This window comes from Chlorocebus sabaeus, chromosome 2 (genome assembly GCF_047675955.1).
Source record: "Chlorocebus sabaeus isolate Y175 chromosome 2, mChlSab1.0.hap1, whole genome shotgun sequence".
In the NCBI taxonomy this organism is placed as follows: domain Eukaryota; kingdom Metazoa; phylum Chordata; class Mammalia; order Primates; family Cercopithecidae; genus Chlorocebus; species Chlorocebus sabaeus.
Window position 1 is genome coordinate 90,817,760 of NC_132905.1, and position 21,365 is coordinate 90,839,124.

Here is a 21,365-nt window from a genome sequence, read left to right on the forward strand (position 1 = left end):
TTAGCACCTGGTGGCACTCTTAAAACTCTGAGGGTACTTTGTTGCCAGCCGTGCAAAGGGCAGGCTGAGGTTCTACAGCCACCAATTATGCAAGCACATGCTACAAACAAGAATAAGCCGGATTCTGCATGCATTACAGGGTCGTAGAGGGGGACTGAACTGTACCTACCTGATACTTGGGAATGGACCTCACCGCTTCCACGACAGCCACGGACATCAGATGCTGGACAAACGGGATCCTCTGTCCCAGCTGGGATCGCAGTGGGATGGAGATGAGCAGAGTAGAAAGAGCACATCCCACGGGGCTCAGCCACGCATTCCCTCCCCGTCCTGGAACACAGTGTGCAGTGGGAAACAGGCTACCTTGCCATGTGGACAGACACAGACACACGTCACGCCAGGGCCACACACTCACATAAACCTGGACTTATGACACTTCTTATCGTATTACAATGCTTATTATATTCTGGGCTTAACTCAATAAAAGAATTCTGTGAGCATATGATTTGTGCCTTGATGACTCAGAGTCTTACAACGTCTGAACATGACTATCAGTTTAATTCCCACCATATGGTCATGAAGGCAAACACAGATACTGGGAAACTGAACTGATATATACTGATCCAGGAGAGGTCCTGGAAGCCACTGTTTAGAAGCAATTCCTATTGTGGTGATGGTTGCACTGCCCAGCAAATATGCTATTAAATAAGAGCCACAGAGCTGTATACTTTATTTATTTATTTATATTATTATTTTGTAAGATGAAGTCTCACTATGTCACCCAGGTTGAAATGCAGTGCGTGATATCTCAGCTCACTGCAACCTCTGCCTCCCGGGTTCAAGCGATTCTCCTGCCTCAGCCTCCCAAATAACTGGGATTAAGGTGTCTGCCACCATCCCCGGGTAAGTTTTGTATTTTTAGTAGAGACAGGGTTTCACCATGTTGGCCAGGCTGGTCTTGAACTCCTGACTTCAAGTTATCTGCCTGCCTTGGCCTCCCAAAGTGTTGGGATTACAGGCATGAGCCACCACGCCCGGCCAGAACTGTATATTTTAAATGGAGGAATTATATTTCAACAAAGCTATTTATAAAGGGATTCCTGATATTAACTGAGTTGTTACTTTTCTTTCTTCCTTCCTTTTTTTTTTTTTTTTTAAGAGACAGGGTCTTGCTCTGTTGCCTAGGCTAGAATGCAGTGGCGTGATTACAGTTCACTGGGCTCAAGTTGGGACTACAAGTGAGTACCACCGCACCCGGCCAATTTTTGTATTTTTTGTATTTTTTTGTATTTTTGTATTTTTTTGTATTTTTGTATTTTTTTAAGAGATGGGTCTTGCTAAGTTGTCCCAGCTGGTCTTGAACTCCTAGACTCAAGTGATCTTCTGCCTCAGCCTCCCAAAATGCTAAGATTATAGCATGAGCCACCATGCCTGGCCTACTTTTCTTAAAATTGAAGTTAGAAAAATAGAAGAATCCAAATGAGAGGTAGAGTTCATCAAAGTTCTTCTTGAATGTCTTTTCTTAAAAAAAAATCCACATATTGAGATCCATAGCTTTTGCCAAAAATATTTTTTTTCCGTTTGAATTATGTTTGAAAGACATGTTCAGGAGAAAGAAGGGAGAACAGCAGATTTCTTATTTCTTTTGGTTCTTATGAAGAAGTCATAAGAGCCTGTGAGAGTGAGAAGCACATATGGGTGAGCCTGGCACTGGCTGGGGCAGGGAGGGACCAAGCCCCGTGGAGCAGCCCCTGTATAGGGTCAGACCCCAGATGGGTCTGGGAGGATGTGGGCACTCGCCTCTGGGATCTGCAGGTGGTGGAGCCCTGGGCAGCGCTCTGCTTCTCTGTGGTCACTGTGTGAATGGGCACTGATGCAGAGCCCACCGTGTACATGCAAGCCCAGGGCCAGCTGGGGTGGGAACTGGCATGCAAAAGGCCTCCCACGTGATGCTCGGTACAGACACAGAAGGCTCCTTATGGGGAACCTTCAGGAAAATAAATGTCTCTAGAGCACAGTGAGGATTCCCAAATTGCAAAGCCCGGAATTCACGTAGGTCACATTTGCCATCATAGGCAAATGTCCAGTGATTCATAAGCATGATGATTAGAGAGAACGCTTTGGTTCTACTAAGGCTGAACTTTCTACTAAGGCTGAACCTACTAAGTGCTTCCCTCTTCCTCTTCCTCCATTCCAGGCAGTTATGAAAACAGAAACTACTAACTTGAGTCCCCCAGATATTCAGCACACACATTCAATGGGCTACAGGAGTTGCAGAGTTTAGGAAACAAAAGCAACAGCAATGATCACAAAAGATGACTGACCTTTGCCCTGGGTCTGCCGGGCTGCGATCGCTATTAAGCCCATTTCCTGCGGTGTCTGAAACATCAACCTGTGAAGAGGGGGAAAGACTGGTCAGGCCAGACATGGACACGCACGCGGCACCAACGGCTCACACAGGAGGGACAGGGTTTGCATGCATCTGAGGGTGTGTGGCCACGGAAGGGCCAACTGTGGTTTCCACAGGCCTTCAGGAATGGGGAACCAGGAGGGATATCACCCTCCTTTCTAACCTCAGTTGTGAGAATGAAAAGAGATGAAGAAAGCACCTTTTAATATCAAAAAAGAGCATGGGAGGGGGCGTGTGTACCTGCCTGAGCGTTACTCCATTTAAGACTTGGTTAGATTCTATTTCATCAGAATATCCTGCCAAGTTCTTTCTCCCCCCACCCCCAATGTGTGTACCTTCTTCAAGTGACAACTAGCAATTCCCGACATTTGTTCCTACTTAGGGTGCGTTTCTGTTCGAACACTAGAACACAATCTTAACAGAAGTTTCTGATTATTCAGAAAACCAATATGGTGGCAATAAAGCCGTTTAAAAGACATACTATCCCCTGAGAACTAATTATGATTTAACTATGGTAAATAAATCCACACCTTCTGAGGACGCAGGAGAACCCTGCATCGTTTTCGGCTTCAGTCTTGCTTTTAAAATGGTTTCATTGAAAAGAATACAAACTTTCCTTTGGGGGATAGGTAGAAAAGTGCATTACATCCCCACCAAATGAGTGGATATTAACTTTTTTTCAAAAAAAGGAAAGAAAAAAAAAATCACACAAAAAAACCCCCACTCTGAGAATTTCCTGCAAGCCGCTCTCCCTATTGTAACCCCGTGGTAGGACAGTTTCTCTCTGCATGCCTGAATTGCTAATCAGGTGCTGCGCAGGTGCAGTTCGAGGTAGGATCCATTAACAGAACAAAGATCAGGTTTGGCCTCTTTGTCAGTGCAGATGAGAGGGCCTCTTTGATTTATTTATTTATTTATTTTTGGAAGGAGGGGAGCGGCCAGGACAGGGATGCAGAAGAGATGGCATTTCGTCATAACATGAAGTTTCTAATAATAAGTCTCCAGGCTTCCACAGTGGTCCTGCTGAGGACAAAGGAGCTCTAAAGAAAGACCATGCTCTGAGAAGCTTATCATGCTCCCCTCCCAGCTACAGAAACTGGGTGGAACTTTACAAATGGCTGGAACTCGGCAAGAGAAGAAAAATACTTAAAAGCAGAGAGAAACAACAGTGTCCACTGTGCACCGATGGCTCACGGAGCTCCGCCTGACGGCGTGTGCAGACTTCAGTTAGGACAGGAGGAGCCCAGAAGACCCTCCACGTGTTTAAAAGACCTCAGGACACACAGGGCAGGGGCTCAGCTGGTGACACAGCTGTCTTCCCACACGGCTGCTGGAACAGGCACAGGACGCTCTCGGTGAGCAGGCCGGCCTCGCCGCCCATGTGCCAGGCCCACTCCATCTCACATGAAATACAGCTCAGAAGTATTTCTCTTGGACACCATGAATAACCCATTGAGATCGAGTGTGCTGTACGCCACTGGGTCCAAGAAGAAAGCGTCCTTTTCTTGTGTTGTACCAGCAGAAAATCTAAGAAGGAGTCTTTGTGCAGGGAGTTAATATTGTCTTTCAGGAACCTCTGCTTTCTAGAGGGTCCAGCAACCCTCCACCTGGCTTCCTAAGGCCCAGGGCTCTCGAGGTGATGGGGCAGGGGTCGAGGGGACGATTTAGCATGTTGCGAGCAGACTGCAAAGGCAATCTAGGATGTTCTGTAAATAAACATGTAGATGGTAGACAGTCATAGGCTATAGCCAGGGATAGTGATGGGAGGGGCAGGAAAAAGGTTGGTTCAGAAACCAAACACAGACTTCTAGAACAAAGAGAAATGATTAAGGGAACATATGCACTAAACTGCTAGAGGTTTGGCAGCAGTTAACAGGGCATATTAATGAGAAGAGGGAGTCTGTGCTGAAGGCCAAGAGGAAATTCTGCAAGGAGGGAGACAACGGGGGAAGGAGCTAATGCTCAGTTTGAGACAACTGGAGGCCGCCAGATTTATTTGTGCTATCTGAGATAACTCTGGGGCCAAACCGCACGGCTCACAGTCAACAAAGCAGCATTTATAAACCCTGTCAATTCTGCATTTCTGAAAATGAAGCTGCTTGAGTTTGCTTTAGCAGAAAGGAGAAACCATAAATGCATTTCCATCCTTAGTGGATGATGTCCTTACAAAACGAAAAAAGAAAAACAAAAAGGAGGGGGGTTACATAATGATTACCTCCCTGCTTCTGTATATTTTCCTTCCTTGCTGGCAAAGGCTGTGGAATAAAAGCTTTCTGTGAGTGGCAGCCGAGTGCATTCACTGTGGAACCAGAGCGGCACTCAAGAAAAGCGCTCTGTGTTGTACTCTTGTGTTGAGTCTGAAACATCCGGAGCCCCCTAAGAGTCACTCTGCAAAGGAGACAGTCTCCTGACCCCTTTGGTTACTAAGGACAGCCCAGTAGCCACAGAGGCTCTGCCAATGGAAGTGTCCTGATTGTCACATGGTCCTTTAAGATTAAGCTTTAATGATTGAGAATAACCTAAAGACAGACCAGCATGAATTAGTGAAAAATCCGAATGAACAAAAATGTAAATAATGTAAATTCAGACCAAGTCCATCCACTTCGGGGATCCGAACCTAAGAAAATAGTCCACATTCACTACAGTGTTATAAAGGTAAAAATATGGAAATAACCTCACTGTTATTAGGCAAATGGTTAAATAAATTCTGATAAATTAAGTCAATGGAATAATTTGTAATCAAATTATTATAGTTCTGAAGACTATATAGCAATGTGGAAGAAAGGTTTGCACTGGTATGTCAAATTAAAAAGCAGCATACAAAACTATAGAGACTTTTTTTTTTTTTTTGAGATGCAGTCTCACTCTGTGGCCCAGGCTGGAGTGTAATGGCATGAATCTTGGCTCACACAACCTCCATCTCCCAGGTTTAAGTGATTCTCCTGCCTCAGCCTCCTGAGTAGCTGGGATTACAGGCCTGCACCACCATGCCTGACTAATTTTTGTATTTTTAGTAGAGATGAGGTTTCATCATGTTGGCCAGGCTGGTATTGAACTCCTGGCCTCAAGCGATCCTCCTGCCTCAGCCTCCCAAAAGTGCTGGGATTACAGGTGTAAGCCACTGTGCCTGGTCAAAAACTACATATACTTTTATTCCAAGTATGTAAAATTCAAAAAAAGGTGGGAAGGAGATTAGTCAAAATGTTAATGATGGCTATATTAAGAAGATTTTTTTCTTTTATTTTAAAACTTTAATATGATTGGTAACCTATTTTTTTTTTTTTTTTTTTTCTTTTGAGACAGGGTCTTACTCTGTCATCTCAGCTAGAGTGCAGTAACTCACTGTAGCCTGGACCTCCAGGGATCCAGGGATTCTCCCACCTCAACTTCCCGAATAGCTGGGACCACTATGGGTTCATACCACCACACCTGGATAACTTTTGTATTTTTTGGTAGAGATGGGGTTTTGCCATGCTGCCCAGACTGGGTAACCTTTTGATTTAAAATTTATTTCGATTTTTTTTTTTGAAAAAAGCATATTTTTACATTTAAATATAATATTGTAATTGAGCCACCATGCCCGGCCATAATTTTTAAAAGCATACTTCAAAACATGATTGGACTCATGCTGTATAGGATTTTGCATCCTGATTAAATCACCTAAAAGTGTCTGGTGGTCATCTGCCCACATTACTGATGGCTATATGATGGGCGTTCATGTGGAACTGCTGTGGGTTTTTTTATTCTTCAACAATGGGCTGTTTGGATTATTTCTGATTTTTCACACTGCATCAATAATGCCGTGGTGAACAGTTGAGCCCCTGAATTATTTTGTGACCCTGTCTGAGTCCTCCTCAGGATTCAATTCTATAGAAGTACAGTCACTGGGTCAGGAAGTAAACCATTTTTAAGGCTATCACTGGGTCTGAACAGACTGGTTTTAAGGATTTCTGCTCACTTGTTAGTATCAGATAGAGACCATCCTGGCTAACATGGTGAAACCCCATCTCTACTAAAAATACAAAAAAATTAGCTGGGCGTGGTGGCTCACATCTGTAATCCTAGCACTTTGGGAGGCCAAGGCGGGCGGATCACTTGAGGTCAGGAGTTCGAGACCAGCTGGTCAAATGGTGAGACCCCATCTCTACTAAAAATACAAAAAATTATCAGGGTATGGTGGTGGGTGCCTGTAATCCCAGCTATGTGGGAGACTGAGGCAGGAGAATCACTTGAACCCAGGGGACGGAGGCTGCAGTGAGCTGAGATTGCACCACTGCACTCCAGCCTGAGCAACACAGGGAGACTCCATCTCAAAAAACAAAACAAAAATTATTAGGAAATATACCAAAATATTAGCGGCAGTTATCTTGGGGAGTGGACATATTTGAAAAATATAGAAAAGTGTTAAGTAGCACATAAGTTATCTAGGTAAGTCCTGCTTCTCATGAAAAGTGTGTATTATTTTATGATTGCTCTCTTTTTAGAAAACACAGATATATTTTATAAAGTATTTTTCTGATAATTAAAAATTTTTTATTTTGAAGATCTTAGTGATATTGTAGATACATAATTATTGATATTCTTATTATATTGTTAAAAAGAAGGCTTAAAAACAGTATCATAGAATGATTCTCTTTATATAAGATATGTATTTATAGAAAAATACAGGAGCCAGGCTCAGTGGCTCATGCTTGTAATCCCAGCACTTTGGGAGGCTGAGGTGGGTGGACTACTTGAGTCCAGGAGTTCAAGATCAGCCTGGGCAACACGGTAAAACCCCATGTCTATCAAAAAATACAAAAATTTAGCCAGGCATGGTGGCACATGCCTGTAGTTCCAGCTACTTGGGAGGCTGAGGTGGGAGGATCAGTTGAGGGAGGGAGTTCAAGGCTGCAGTAAGCAAAGATCATGCCACTGCACTCCAGCCTGGGCAACAGAGCAAGATGCTGTTTCAAAAAAGAAAAAAGAAGAAGAAGAAGAAGAAGAAAAATACTGGACACATATTAACAGTGGTTATCTCAAGAAGGTGGAAGAGGCTGGGCGTGGTGGCTCACATCTGTAATCCTAACATTTTGGGAGGCTGAGGCAGGCAGATCATGAGGTCAAGAGATTGAGACCATTCTGGCCAACATGGTGAAACCCCGTCTCCACTAAAAAGACAGAAATTAGCTGGGCATGTTGGCACACACCTGTAGTCCCAGCTACTCAGGAGGCTGAGGCAGGAGAATGGCTTGAACCTGGGAGGCGAAGGTTGCAGTGAGCCAAGATCCCACCACTGCCTTCTAGCCAAGTGACAGAGCAAGACTCCGTCTCAAAAAATAAAAATAAAATAAAAAGAAGGTGGAAGTGTGTAAGTAGAATTATATGATGATTTAAATGTCTCCTTTATGTTGTTCTATATAATCTCTGGGTGGTAAGATTTCAAGTGATTTTTATTTCTCTCTTATACTTTACTGAATTTTCCAATATTTTTGTAATTGTAGTGCATTCATTTTATAAATGCTATTTAAAAAAGATTGATTTAAGCCCAACCTGTAAGTGGATTAAGCTTGCAGCCGCCAGTTCACTAGTTGGTGGAACAACCTCCTTTCCAGCACAGACTGGCAAAGAAAGGCTGGCCAAGTGCAGGCAGCTTTCCCAGGCTGCCATACCTGTCCCGTGCTCATTCTCTGCTGCACAGGCCAAGGCCACGGAGGGCTGGCACTCTGCCGCTGGGGGCAGCTGGCCTCTGGACGCCGGGCTGTACCTCAGACTGGCCTCCGTTTCTAAAAGATGTTGTAAAGTCTTTCTCTGGAAAACACACCCCAGCCACCCCTAAGTCTGCGGCATCATGCCCTGCAGCAGTCTGGCATGGGGTGTGAGGCGGCCTTGACATCTCCCTTGGACCTGGGGGGCTTCCTCAGCTCACGGTCCTGGCCTGGCACCCGTCTGTGCTTCTCTTTGCTATCTTCTTTCCCCTGCAGTTTTCTCAGCTCTGACGCGGTTCTTAGCTTTCGGAGAGACAAACACGCTCATGCGTGAAAAAGAAAGCCAACAGGGGGTGGGGAGGAAAAGGGAGAAGGGGGCCCCAGGCAGTCACACGTTGAAGGTTCATGAGTTATTTTTCATTTTTAAAAAGCTGACTGGAAGATGAATTCCCACTGTTCATAACCCTGCTGCCCTCTGCGTAGTTCAAAGGAGGCAGCGCCGAACTTTATTTCAGAACCACTTCTAAAACGTATTACATTGTGAAAACAGGTACATTACATCTGAGTAGCACTTTCCAAAAAGTTAACAAGCTAAAATATCAAGATACTTCATTTTTGTTAAAGTCACACGTTAACAATATAATTTTTTTTTTAAGCTACTTTCTCGGAGGGAATGCACAATATTGTTTTTTGAAAGAAAACGAACAGTGGTTTCTGCTAAAAACGCCTCCACCGTAAAATGGAGCGAGGCTCATGAGACGGCTGTGCAACGCATGGGGACACAGTCAGGGGCAGAAGAGGCCCGACTTCTGACAGGCGACTTCTGAACTGGCGGCAGGGTCCACAGCACAAAGCTGAGGTTGCTGCCCCAGGACACTGCAGGGTCCTAGCCAGGGACGCCGGGGGTATTATTCCTGGCAGCTACAGAAAGGTTCCCAGGGAACTTTAGAAACATCACAGCAGAGTGGAGACTCGGACAGGGAATGGGACAGATCTGGACTCGAACCCCAGTGTTGATATAAACATGGAGTAAGGGAATCCATCTCTCTCAGTCTCTCCAGTCACCTATAAAATGGAACATGTTGTGCAGTGTCAGTAAAAACGAAATACGACGGAATCCCCAAAGTGGTCCCTGTCATGTCAATCCTAGAACTTCTTGCCGCCAGAAGACAAGCAGAGCCTCCCCTTACCTCCTCCTCTAGGGGATACGGAGGGAAGTCGGGAAGAGGGAGGGAAGGAATGGAATGGTGGGAACAAATGTGTGTGTTTTAGGACTCCTCAAAAATTCTATAGGTGATGCCTCTCCTCTCTGTACACACCCATCATCACTTCTACCTACACACACTAAGGTGATCTCTATCTGGGCGAAAAACCGTGTAAGTGACACTAGCAACGGGGGATGCAGAATCTTCACTTCCAATTCTAGGGTCTCTGAACCTACTCAGCAAAGCTACACATAGTTGGTTGCACGGGCTCTTTGGCTGACTTTGCTTAGGTGACTGCTTAGAAACACTGTTGGTCAGAGGTGTGCTCAGGCAGGTAACAGAACAGTTTTATTGATACATTTTTCCATTCTATTCTGGATTTGACACGACGGCCTGATCTTTCCTCAACGCACCCCGTTGGTAGGCTTTAGATCATATCCCCCTTTCCGCTCTTGGTGTAGAACAGGATGAGTGTTTCAGTCGGAGGCAACACGGGAATCGGGACTATTCACCACGAGCTGAGCCATCACGATCCTCACGCTGGAGCTCCCCAGAAGCAGCGACGCCTGTGGGTCAGGTCCTCTGTTAGAGACACCCGCTTCATTTCCAAAGCTCCTGGCACACCTGCCCTTCTTAGGTTTTTGGCTAATCTTCCCCATGTCCAGCATAAGAGCGTCCATACTAAATAAATCACTTCATGGCTCCCAAGAAAGAGCCCAGTGGATTCAGCTTTCAGAATGAGGCTCCTTTCTGGTAAATCAAGCATTTACTGATGTTGCTCTGTATTATCCAATCAAAGTAAATACAAGCCACTGTTTCTTACCCTGACACCTCACCATAAATACTGGACATCTGAGCATCCACTGCCTTCTATCTTAAACTGGTGCTCTTACAGAATTTACAGATGAGCAAAGAAGCTTGCCTAGAGAGAAATATTCATGGTACCCACAGCCACCTCTGTGGCTATACCTCAGTGGCAGCCCTGATGGTAGATCCCTGCCTCTAATGGCGAGCCTTCACTGCGCCACCCCACACCAGTACTCAGACTATCTGTCCCCACTCCCCCGCCAGGAGTCTCCAGATCCTCCACATGATCCTGTCAACCTCCCAGGCTAGTCAGATCTCATAAATATATGTGTCTTCTACAACTGGGTGTGGAGCGACTCCTGGTGGAGAGTGTCCACAAGCCTTGACCATAAATCATCTGACCCCAAAGAGGGTCTGCTACTGGGAAGTGCTGCTATTTCAGAAGATGGACACCAACTCACGTGGACTACACAGCAAGCAGACATCTGCGAACAGTATTTCTGCAAGCACCAGGTAGACGTTTCAACTGGTCACCTGGAATTTATGCCAATTTTGTGTGCTATGAGTGGCATTATAGGTGCGTGATCTCATCCAAGCCTTCCAAAGCTGAGAAGAAGTCCTTCCTCACAGACAAGAGGACACAGTCTCAGAAAGGCAAAACTACTTCTATGAAGCCACATAGCAATCTAACCAGAAATTCAAATCAAGTTCTGGTTGGCTGTAAGGTCTATAATACTTTTTTTCTTTTTAACCTTTTACTTTGAAATAATAGCAGACTTAAAGAAAAGTTACAAGAAGAGTACAAAGCATTCCTACATGCCCTTCACACAGCACTCAGATTTCCTAAAGGTTCACTTTTTACCACATGTTTTGTCCATCTGTCTATCCATCATTATTTTCTGAACCATTTGAGAGTGAGTTGCAGCCCTAATGTCTCTGTATCCCTATATACTCCTGTGTAGCTTCCTAAAACCCAGGGTTTATCTTACCTAATTATGGTATAATCTTGGAAATCAAGAGCATTGATACCACACTATTTTACTCTTCTCTTTTTCTTTTTCTTTTTTTTTTTTGGTGACGGAGTCTCGCTCTGTCACCCAGGCTACAGTGCAGTGGCACAATCTTGGCTCACTGCAACCTCTGCCTCCCGGGTTCAAGTGATTCTCCTGCCTCAGTCTCCTGAGTAGCTGGGATTACAGGCGTGCACCACCATGCCCAGCTAATTTTTGTATTTTCAGTAGAGACGGGGTTTCACCATGTTGGTCAGGCTGGTCTCGAACTCCTGACCTTGTGATCTGTCCACCTCAGCCCCCCAAAGTGCTGGGATTACAGGCGTGAGCCACCACACCCAGCTGATATAACACTATTATCTAATCCAGAGGTCAGCAGAATTTTCTATAAAAGGTCAGAGCGTAAATACTGTAGGCTCTGCAGGTCGTATGCTTTGTGTGCTCAATTGCTCAAACCTGCCGTCCGAGAGCAAAGGCAGCCATGCCTGTGTTTCAACATTTATGGACATAAAAATTTGAATTTTACATAATGTTCGTGTATCACAACATATTCGTTTTAACTAATAGGTTTTTTTGTTTTTGTTTTTTTTTTAGAGTAACTAGGTTTATAGAAAAACTGTGCAGAAAGAGTTCCCATATGTCCCCTTCCCTAACAGTTTCCTTATCATTCACATCTTGCTGTGGTGTGGCCATTTGTTACAATTTCTGAAGCAGTCTTGGTATGGGATCGTTAACTACAGCTCACTGCTTCCGTTAGGGTTCGTGCTTTGTGCTGTGCATTCTGTGGGTTTTGATAAACGCACCGCATCTTGTGGCCACCGTGTCAGCCTCACACAGAACAGTTTCCCTGCACTAAAAATCCCCCTGTGCTTCGCTTATTCATCCCTCATCCCTTCCTCTCCCCAAACCCTTTGGCAACCCCTGGTACTTCTACTATCTCTATAGTTTTGCCTTTCCCAAAGTGTCATATAAATTTTATTCTTTAAAATTTTTTCTGACCCTTTAAAATGTAAAAAACATGCTTAGCTTTCATGTGGCATGAAAACTGGCAGCAGGCCAGATCTGGCCGAAGGGTCAAACTTTGCCAACCCCAGATCTCATCTACAGAGTGTATTCAAATTGTATCCATTGTCCTAGTAATACTGCTTTTTTTTCTGGTCTAAAATCAAATCCAGGATCATCTGATGCTTTCAGCTGTCACGGCTCCTTAGTCTCCTTTTATCTGGTTCAGTTTCTTAGACTTCTTTTTATTTTTCATGATCCAGACATTTTTGGAAGAGCAGGGGCAGTTATTTTGTCCTATGTTCCTCGATTTAGATAATCTGATAGCCCCGTTCTAAGACTCAGGCGTGCATTTCTAGCAGGAATACATGGAAGCGATGTTGTGACCTCAGGGCCTGATCGGGAGGCAGGCAGTGCTGTCTCCTAACATCGGGGATGTGAACTTTGACCCACACGGTTATGTGGTTTGTGCTGGGTTTTCCCACTAAAATACTTTGTAATTAATATGCACTAATTATGGGGAGATAAATCTGTTTCTCATGAAATTTAATCTACTAGTTTTAGTATCCATGAATGATTCTTGCTTGAATCAATTATTATTATTCTTTGAGACAGAGTCTCACTCTGTCACCCAGGCTGGAATGCAGTGGTGCAGCCTCCACCCACTGCAACCTCCGCCTCCTGGGTTCGGGTGATTCTCCTGCCACAGCCTCCTGAGTAGCTGGGATTACAGGTGTGTGCCACCACACCCGGCAAATTTTTTATTTTAGTAGAGACAGGGTTTCTCTCTGTTGGTCAGGATTGTCTCGAACTCTTGACCTCAGGCGATCCACTTGCCTTGGCCTCCCAAACTGCTGAGATTACAGGTGTGAGCTACCGTGCCTGACCTTGAATCAATTATTTATTTGATGGCTGCCAAATAGATTTTTCTGAGCCATCATTTCTTCTGTATTCACTTGTTGGGTTCTACTGTAAGGAGTAACTTTTTCTTCTCCCCTCCACTTATTATTTATACTTTAATTTATTTATATCAGAGTAGACTTATGGATTCTTATTTTATTCAACAGATTGTATGCCTTCCTATCATTATTTATTTTGATACTCAAATTGCCACACATCTGGCAAGTGAACGCTCCTTCAGTCTGGCTCCTGGGTCCTACTGGTGTGTCCCAGTCATCTTTCAGCATAAGAGGTCTCTACTTTCAGGCATAAGAGGTTCCAGGCTCATCTTGAACTTTCTCAGCCCCCGCCCTGGAATCAGCTATGTCTCCAAGGAGCTCTGGTTCCTTTTGGTGAAAAATGGTATTTAAAACAAAACTGGAGCTAAGAAAGAGACAGAAAATGTGTGTATGTGTGTCTAGGGTGTATATAAGCATTATAATTGTCCCTTGGTATTCATGGAGGATTTGTTCCAGACTGCCTCCCAAGTCCCACAATGAGCTCTGTGGAACCTGAGCACACAAAAAATTGGCCCTCCATATATATGGGTTTCACATCCCATGAATAATCTGCTTCGGTTGAAAACATACCATGTATAGTAGATCCTTGCAGTTCATACCCCTGAGAAATCAAGGGTCAACTGTATTTCCTTCCATCCGTCCGTCCGTCCGTCCCTCCCTCCTTCCTTCCTTCCTTCCCTCCTTCCTTTCTTTCTTCCTTCCTCTAGATTCTCATCTTCTTTCTCTATGTAATCTATCCATCCATCCATCCATCCATCCATCCATCCATCCATCCATCCATCCATCCAGTTTGAAAACCATGAGTTCATCATAAACTCCAATCCAATCCAACACCAAAAGTTCATTCTAGCCCCCACCCTTTTTCTATATTCATAAATTCCTTCTCCAATAGTGAGAAATCTGGCTCGCATTATCTACACTATTTATTCATTTGCTCAACACCGTAATACACAGGGGAAGTGATCTCGGCAGTGGTGACCTGTATCACTGTGAAATCACACTTACTAACTAGAGTTCAACATTTGTTTACAGTTCTTTTTGCCCTTAGCCTGAGGGTATAGGTTCAAATATTGTATTGAACATTTCCTTGGATTTGTTCTTTTTTTTCCCCCTTCACATTAGTGTGGTTATTTGTCTGAAATCAGGTTAGGTTTCACTGTACTTCTATATTACATTTTACCCCCACACCCAAACACCACCAATCCTTCTTTCTTTTTTCATTGTTTAACCTGGTTCAGAGTCAGAACTGTACACAGACAAGTATACTCTGAGAAGTGTCACGCTCCCCTACCCATCCCTTCTAGCTAGGTCTCCCACTCCATCTCCTTTCAGTAAACTGCAAATCAAAATCTCATTCGTTTCTGGTTTATTCTTCTTGTGTTCCTTTTTGTACAAGTGAATGGATACATGCATATTTTATTTCCTTGCCTTTCTTACAGAAAGTTACCATGTTGTAGATACTCTTTTGCCTGCACCGCTCCCATAACCCCCCCCCCCCCGCCCACTTAATATACCCGGGAAGCACTCTGTAAGTTCATAGAGCTTTTCCTCATTTTTTCTTTCTCTCTCTCTCTTTTTTTTTTTTTTTTTTTGTTGAGATGGAGTCTCACTCCGTTGCCCAGGCTGGAATGCAGTGGCGCAATCTTGGCTCAGTGCAAGCTCTGCCTCCCGGGTTAACGCCATTCTCCTGCCTGAAGCCTCTGGAATAGCTGGGACTACAGGCGCCCACCACCACGCCTGGCTTATTTTTTTGTATTTTTAGTAGAGACAGGGTTTCACGGTGTTAGCCAGGATGGTCTCCATCTCCTGACCTTGTGATCCACCTGCCTCAGCCTCCCAAAGTGCTGGGATTACAGGCATGAGCCACCGCGCCTGGCTCCTCATTTTTTCTTAAAGCTGAGCAGACTCCATTCTGTGGATGTAGCACAGCCTCTTCAGCCACTCTCTTACGTATAGGCATTTAGGTAGTTCCTAAAAGGACAGTATAATGAACACTCTTATTTGCATAGATTTTTATATTGCTGGAGGTGTATCTTCAGGGTAAACTGCTGGAAATAGGATGCTGAGCCAGAAGGTAAACAAACTGGTAGCTCTATCAGATTCTGCCAGAACCCCCACTACTGCACACAGCCACGCAGAGATACCGGTTTCCCTACAGCCTCACCAATGGACAGTGGTGTGTGTCTGCGCATGTGTGTGTCTACACACAGTCAATTACCAGTTAATGTCTTTTGAGTTAACTCAAAAGTTAAGAGTTTCTTATATATTAGGGCAGGGTCCTCAGCTCTGCCCCACCCCTCCCACCCTCCAGAGGCTGCACAGCAGGAGGTGAGAAGAGGGCAGGCAGGTGGGCAAGCAAGCTAGCAAAGCTTCATCTGTATTTACAGTCACTCCCTACAGCTCACGTTACCACCTGAGCTCCACTTCCTGTCAGATCAGCGGCAGCATTAGATTCTCATAGGAGCGTGAACCCTATTGTGAACTGTGCGTGCAAGGGATCTAGCTTGCGTGCTCCTTATGATAATCTAAGGCCTGATGATCTGAGGTGGAGCTGAGGTGGTGTTGCTAGCACTGGGGAGTGGCTGCAAATACAGATTAACATTAGCAGAGACGTTTGACTGCAGAGACCATAATAAATCAACTGCTTGCAGACTCGTATCAAAACCCTCTCAGTGAGTGGCAAGAGATGATTAACCTGCAGGCTTCACGGTGGCAAGTGAGTTGATGCACTTCAATTGTACAGCTGCAAGTGAGTTGATGCACTTCAGTTGTACAATTAAAAGTATGTCTGAGACAACTACACATCTCCATATGTTCTGGATTAAAGTCAAGGTGGAGTATCCTGAGATTGCCACAAAAGCACTGCAAAGCCTGCTTTTATTTCCAACATCCTATCTTTGTGAAGCAGGGTTTTCTGCAGTGACAGCAACCAAAGGGTGATTACATAGTAGACCAGACTTAAGCAACATACTTTGGGTGTCTCTGTCTCCATTACCCCCAGATGGAATCATCTAGTTACAGGAAAACAAGCTCGGGAATCCCACTGATTCTACGTTATTGTGCATTGTATAATTATGTCATTATATATTATAATGTAATAATAATAAAAATAATAGAAATAAAGGGTACAAGAAATGTAATGCACTGGAATCATCCCAAAACCATCCCACTGCACCTCGTCCACGGAAAAATTGTCTTCCACGAAACTGGCTCCCAGTGCCAAAAAGGTTGGGGACCACTGTATTAGAGAATACTAGTGCTTTACCTGTGATATCTGTTGCAAATATTACCACCCAGTTTGTCACTTTTCTTTTGGTTATCATGTTTTTTTTGCTATTCAAAAGTTGGTTTTTGTGGGTTTTTTTTTTTTTTTTTTTGAGACAGGGGGTCTCCCTCTGTTGCCTGGACTGGAGTACACTGGTGTGATCATGGCTTACTGCAGCCTCAACCTCCTAGGCTCAAGTGATCCGCCTGCCTCAGCCTCACAAAGTGCTAGGATTATAGGTGTGAGCCACCACACCTGACCCAAAAGTTATTTAGTTTTACATTTTTATGGAGCCAAATATATCATTTTTTTTTTATTGCCTCTTGTTTTTTGTGTCGTGTTTAGAGAACCTTTCCCTACGCCCGGGTTTTACAAGAATTCATCCACTTATTTCTAGTACTTAAAGGAATGCATTATTTATTTATTTATTTATTTTTGTTGAGACGGAGTCTTGCTCTGTTGCTCAGGCTGCAGTGCAGCGGCACGATCTCGGCTCACTGCAAGCTCCACCTCCCGGGTTCACGCCATTTTCCCTTAGTCCCAAGCTGGGACTACAGGCGCCCAACACTATGCCCGGCTAATTTTTTTTTTGGTATTTTGTAGTAGAGACGGGGTTTCACCGTGTTAGCCAGGATGGTCTCGATCTCCTGACCTCATGATCCACCCGCCTCTGCCTCCCAAAGTGCTGGGAATACAGGGGTCAACCACCGCGCCCGGCAAGATTTCATTTTTAAAACTCAGATTCCTGATCCATTTGGAGTTCATTCTTGTGTCTGATGAAAGATATGGGTCTGATTTTATCTTTTTGTCCAAAAGTCTGTCAGATTGTTCCAGGACCATTTGTTAAAAAGTCTACGTGTTAGTCAGGGTGCAGTGGCTCACACCTGTAATCCCAGCACTTTGCAAGGCCGAGGCAGGTGGATCGCTTGAGGTCAGGAGCTCGAGACCAGCCTGGTCAACATGGCGAAACACTGTTTCTACCCAAAATACAAAAATTAGCCGGACATGGTGATGTGGGTCTGTAATCCCAGCTGCTTGAGAGACTGAGGCACGAGAATCGCTGGAACCCGGGAGGCAGAGGTTGTAGTGGGATGAGATCACACCACTGCACTCCAGTCTGGGCAACAGAGTAAGACTCTGTCTCAAAAAAAAAAAAGGTCTACTGTTTGCCCTAGGGATTGGAAACCCTAACTTTATTATATTCTAAATCTCCATATGTAGTTGGGGTTATTTCTGGACTTTCTGTTCCTTTTTGCTGGTCCCTCCATTTATTCATGTGTCAATATGGCACAGTTTCATAGTCTTTATAGCATGTTTTAAAATCTAGCCAGGCTATTACCCCCAGTGGCTTTCCTTTTTCATTGTTTTCCTGGCTATTCTCACATATTTGCTTTTCTAGATGATCTTTAGCATCTACTTATCTAGCTCCATTGAAAAAGGCGTTGATGGGGTTAGGCGCAGTGGCTCACTCCTGTAATCCCAGCACTTTGGGAGGACGAGGCAGGCGGATCACCTGAGGTCGGGAGTTTGAGACTAGCCTGGCCACCATGGAGAAACCCCGTCTCTACTAAAAATATAAAATTAGCTGGGCGTGGTGGTGTGTGCCTATAATCCCAGCCACTTGGGAGGCTACCTGGGCAACAGGAGCGAAACTCTGCCTAAAAGGAAAAAAAAAAAGCCTTGATGGTATTTTTAGTCTAAGTGCATTAAATGTATAAATTAACTTGGGGAGAACTGACCACCTTTGTGATTTTGAGTTGTACTATCTATAAGCAAAGGATGACTTACATTTGTTCAAACATACTTTTGTGTCTTTCAGATTGTTTTAAAGTGATCTCATTTTGATTGTGCATATTTCTTAAGTGCTATCTTATGTATTTTATCTTATTTGTTGCTATTATGAATATATCCCATAATTTCCTTTAACTAGTTATCGCTTGTTGTTTATAAAAACTATGGATTTCTGTATAATAATTTTATACCCTGCTCTATTACTGAATTCTCTTATTTTTTGAGTTAGAGAGTCACTGATTCTCTAAGGTTTCTCATTTCATCTGCAAACAGATAGTTTTACTTCTTTTTCAATGATACCTCTAATAGACTTCTCTTGTCTGTTTGGATTGGCTAATACCTTTAGTACAATGCCAAAAAGAAGTGGAGACAGTGGGCATCCTTGCCATGTTTCTGTTCTTAGTGTTTCCCTGCTATATAAGATGCTATCTAGACTCACAGACACTTACAAGTCAGTAAATTATCCATTAAGTCCTATTTTTGGAAATTTTAAAAATCAGGACAGGGTGGTGAATTTTAGAAAGTGTTTTCTCAGTATCTATGGAGATAATCATAATTTTTCTTCTTTGATCTACTAATATATTAATGATTAATAGATCTATTAATGTTTTTTAATATTAAACCAACCTTGCATTCTTAGGAAAAAAAAATCACATTTGGTCATGGTGTATTATTGTCTTAATGTTAGATTCTGTTAGTTAATATTTATTTAGAATTTCTGCAATGATGCTCATTAGTGATACTGGCCTATAATTTTTATACTGTCTTTAACAGATTTAATATCAATATTATTTACTTCATTAAAATGAATTTGAAAATTTTCCTGGCTGGGTGCGGTGGCTCAAGCCTGTAATCCCAGCACTTTGGGAGGCCGAGACGGGTGGATCACGAGGTCAGGAGATCGAGACCATCCTGGCTAACACGGTGAAACTCCGTCTCTACTAAAAAATACAAAAAACTAGCCAGGCGAGGTGGCGGGCGCCTGTAGTCCCAGCTACTCGGGAGGCTGAGGCAGGAGAATGGCGTAAACCAGGGAGGCGGAGCTTGCAGTGAGCTGAGATCTGGCCACTGCACTCCAGCCTGGGCAACAGAGCAAGACTCTGTCTCAAAAAAAAAAAAGAAAATTTTCCTTCTTTTTGATGAGCCCATCCTTTTTCCACTGAAGTACTCCTTCTGAGGAAGACTAAAAAGAAATTTCTGCCAGTGATCCTGTAGGAAAATTCCAAAACAAACCTTTTTGATTTCTTCCTGAAACAGCTTTCAGAACTCCTGTTCTCAATCAAATATCTTTGCACCTACAGCTCTGTGTGAGTTACTTGCAGCACATGGGTAGTAAGACAATGAGTTTACATTAATGTGGACTACATTTAAGAATCTACATATAAGGCCGGGCGCGGTGGCTCAAACCTGTAATCCCAGCACTTTGGGAGGCCGACACGGGCGGATCATGAGGTCAGGAGATCGAAACCATCCTTGCTAACCCGGTGAAACCCCGTCTCTACTAAAAAATACAAAAAAACTAGCTGGGCGAGGTGGCGGGCGCCTGTAGTCCCAGCTGCTCAGGAGGCTGAGGCAGGAGAATGGCGTGAACCCGGGAGGCGGAGCTTGCAGTGAGCTGAGATCCGGCCACTGCACTCCAGCCTGGGCGACAGAGCGAGACTCCGTCTCAAAAAAAAAAAAAAAAAAAAAAAAGATTCTACATATAAGAACCTTAACTGAGGCTTTACCTTAATACTCCAGACAAACAGGCTGGAGACCTGACCTCCTCAACAGGTCTGGACCAGTTCTGGTAGAGATCAGCCCAGAATGACCAGGCCTCTGAACATTCCACAAAACGTGTTCCATGGAGAGGGCGTGGATGAGAATAGGGAGCACTACTGAACGGCAAAGGAAAACACTTTTAAGACTCTCCTCAACCATTTCCATTAAAATTTCAGAAACACGCCAGGTGCAATGGCTCATGCCTGTAATCCCAGCACTTTAGGAGGCCGAGGCAGGTGGATCACCTGAGGTCAGGAGTTTGAGACTAGCGTGACCAACATGGTGAAACCTCATCTCTACTAAAAATACAAAAATTAGCTGAGCATAGTGGCAGGCAACTGTAGTCCCAGACACTCTCGAGGCTGAGGCACAAGAATCACTTGAATTTGGGAGACAGAGACTGCCGAGATCACACCACTGCACTCCAGCCTGGGTGACAGAGTGAGACACTGTCTCCAAAAAAAAAAAAAAAAAAAAATCAAAACTAAAACCAAAACAAAGAAAACCTCCAGAAACAGATGAGAACATATTTAGATGTTTTGTATTGCATTAATGCTTTTTGCTCAATTTTAACAAATGCCTCAGTCTTTGCTAGGAGCTACCCACTTCAACAAGCATAGGTTCCTGGCCATATCATCAAGGTCACAGAGGCAAAGCTGCCTCCAGAGCTAGACTCTCAAACAACGTTGCACATCAGAATTGCCTGCAGTTTTAAAACACAAAGCAAAAACAAACTGATACTAAGACCCCGGATACCCTCTGAATCCCAACCTCCAGAGCCAGAGCTTGGGTGTGTCCCAGACGGCTAGAATGCAGCTGGTCCAAAGACTGGGGTTCTAAAACCACGGCTCCCAAAGCGATTTTTCAATGACATTTTTAAAACTGCATTTCTTTTAAAAATTTTCCAGAGCTACAACATCAAAGAGGCAGTAATTCTTTTCTGGTTCCTTCAATGATTGAAATGAAGCATCGCAGTATTTTGATATGTACTAGGACAGCACAACAATGGTCCCACAGATGGAGAGATTTCATTTTCTAGAGCCAGAGGGGGATCGGTAGTCGAGGAAAACAAAAAAGAGGAAAGGAACAAAGAATTGGCATTCGGACATAAAGTGTGCACCAGAAAGTACCATTACGTGCAAGACAGTCAGTGTGTGTGAGTCCCTGTTGGTGTTCTGTCTCCCTACAGTGGCTTCATTCATGATCACCAGATGTCAGACCTGCCAGATGTCATTTTTAGCCCCATAAAGCATAGTAAGGGCTGGTGTCTCATGCACACACACATGCACATGCACACACACATACACACTCACACGCACACATACACACTCACACACACACACTTGACTGCCATCTCAATACGGCAGGCTTCCAACAGTGAGCACACCAGCCAACATGGCACCATCTTTCCACTCACTGTAAGATTTCTCCAAGATCTTGTAAATGGATGAATGAATGGGCCATGGGA

At 44.0% G+C, this 21,365-nt stretch overlaps 1 protein-coding gene across 6 annotated transcripts in view; it reads right to left on the reverse strand.

Moving 5' to 3' along the window:
* HLCS (holocarboxylase synthetase) overlaps positions 1 to 21,365 on the reverse strand; it is a 248,020-nt gene that overhangs the window by 16,037 nt on the left and 210,618 nt on the right. For all 6 annotated transcript variants that reach the window (XR_012090783.1, XM_037984782.2, XM_007967701.3 and 3 more), the window contains 2 exons: positions 2,325 to 2,392; positions 170 to 330 (listed from right to left, as the gene is read on the reverse strand). Coding sequence is in view for 5 of the 6 variants with exons in the window: in XM_037984782.2 (XP_037840710.2) it covers positions 170 to 330; positions 2,325 to 2,392 (229 nt within the window). In the remaining variant the exon portion in view is untranslated. The remainder of the gene's footprint in view (positions 1 to 169; positions 331 to 2,324; positions 2,393 to 21,365) is intronic.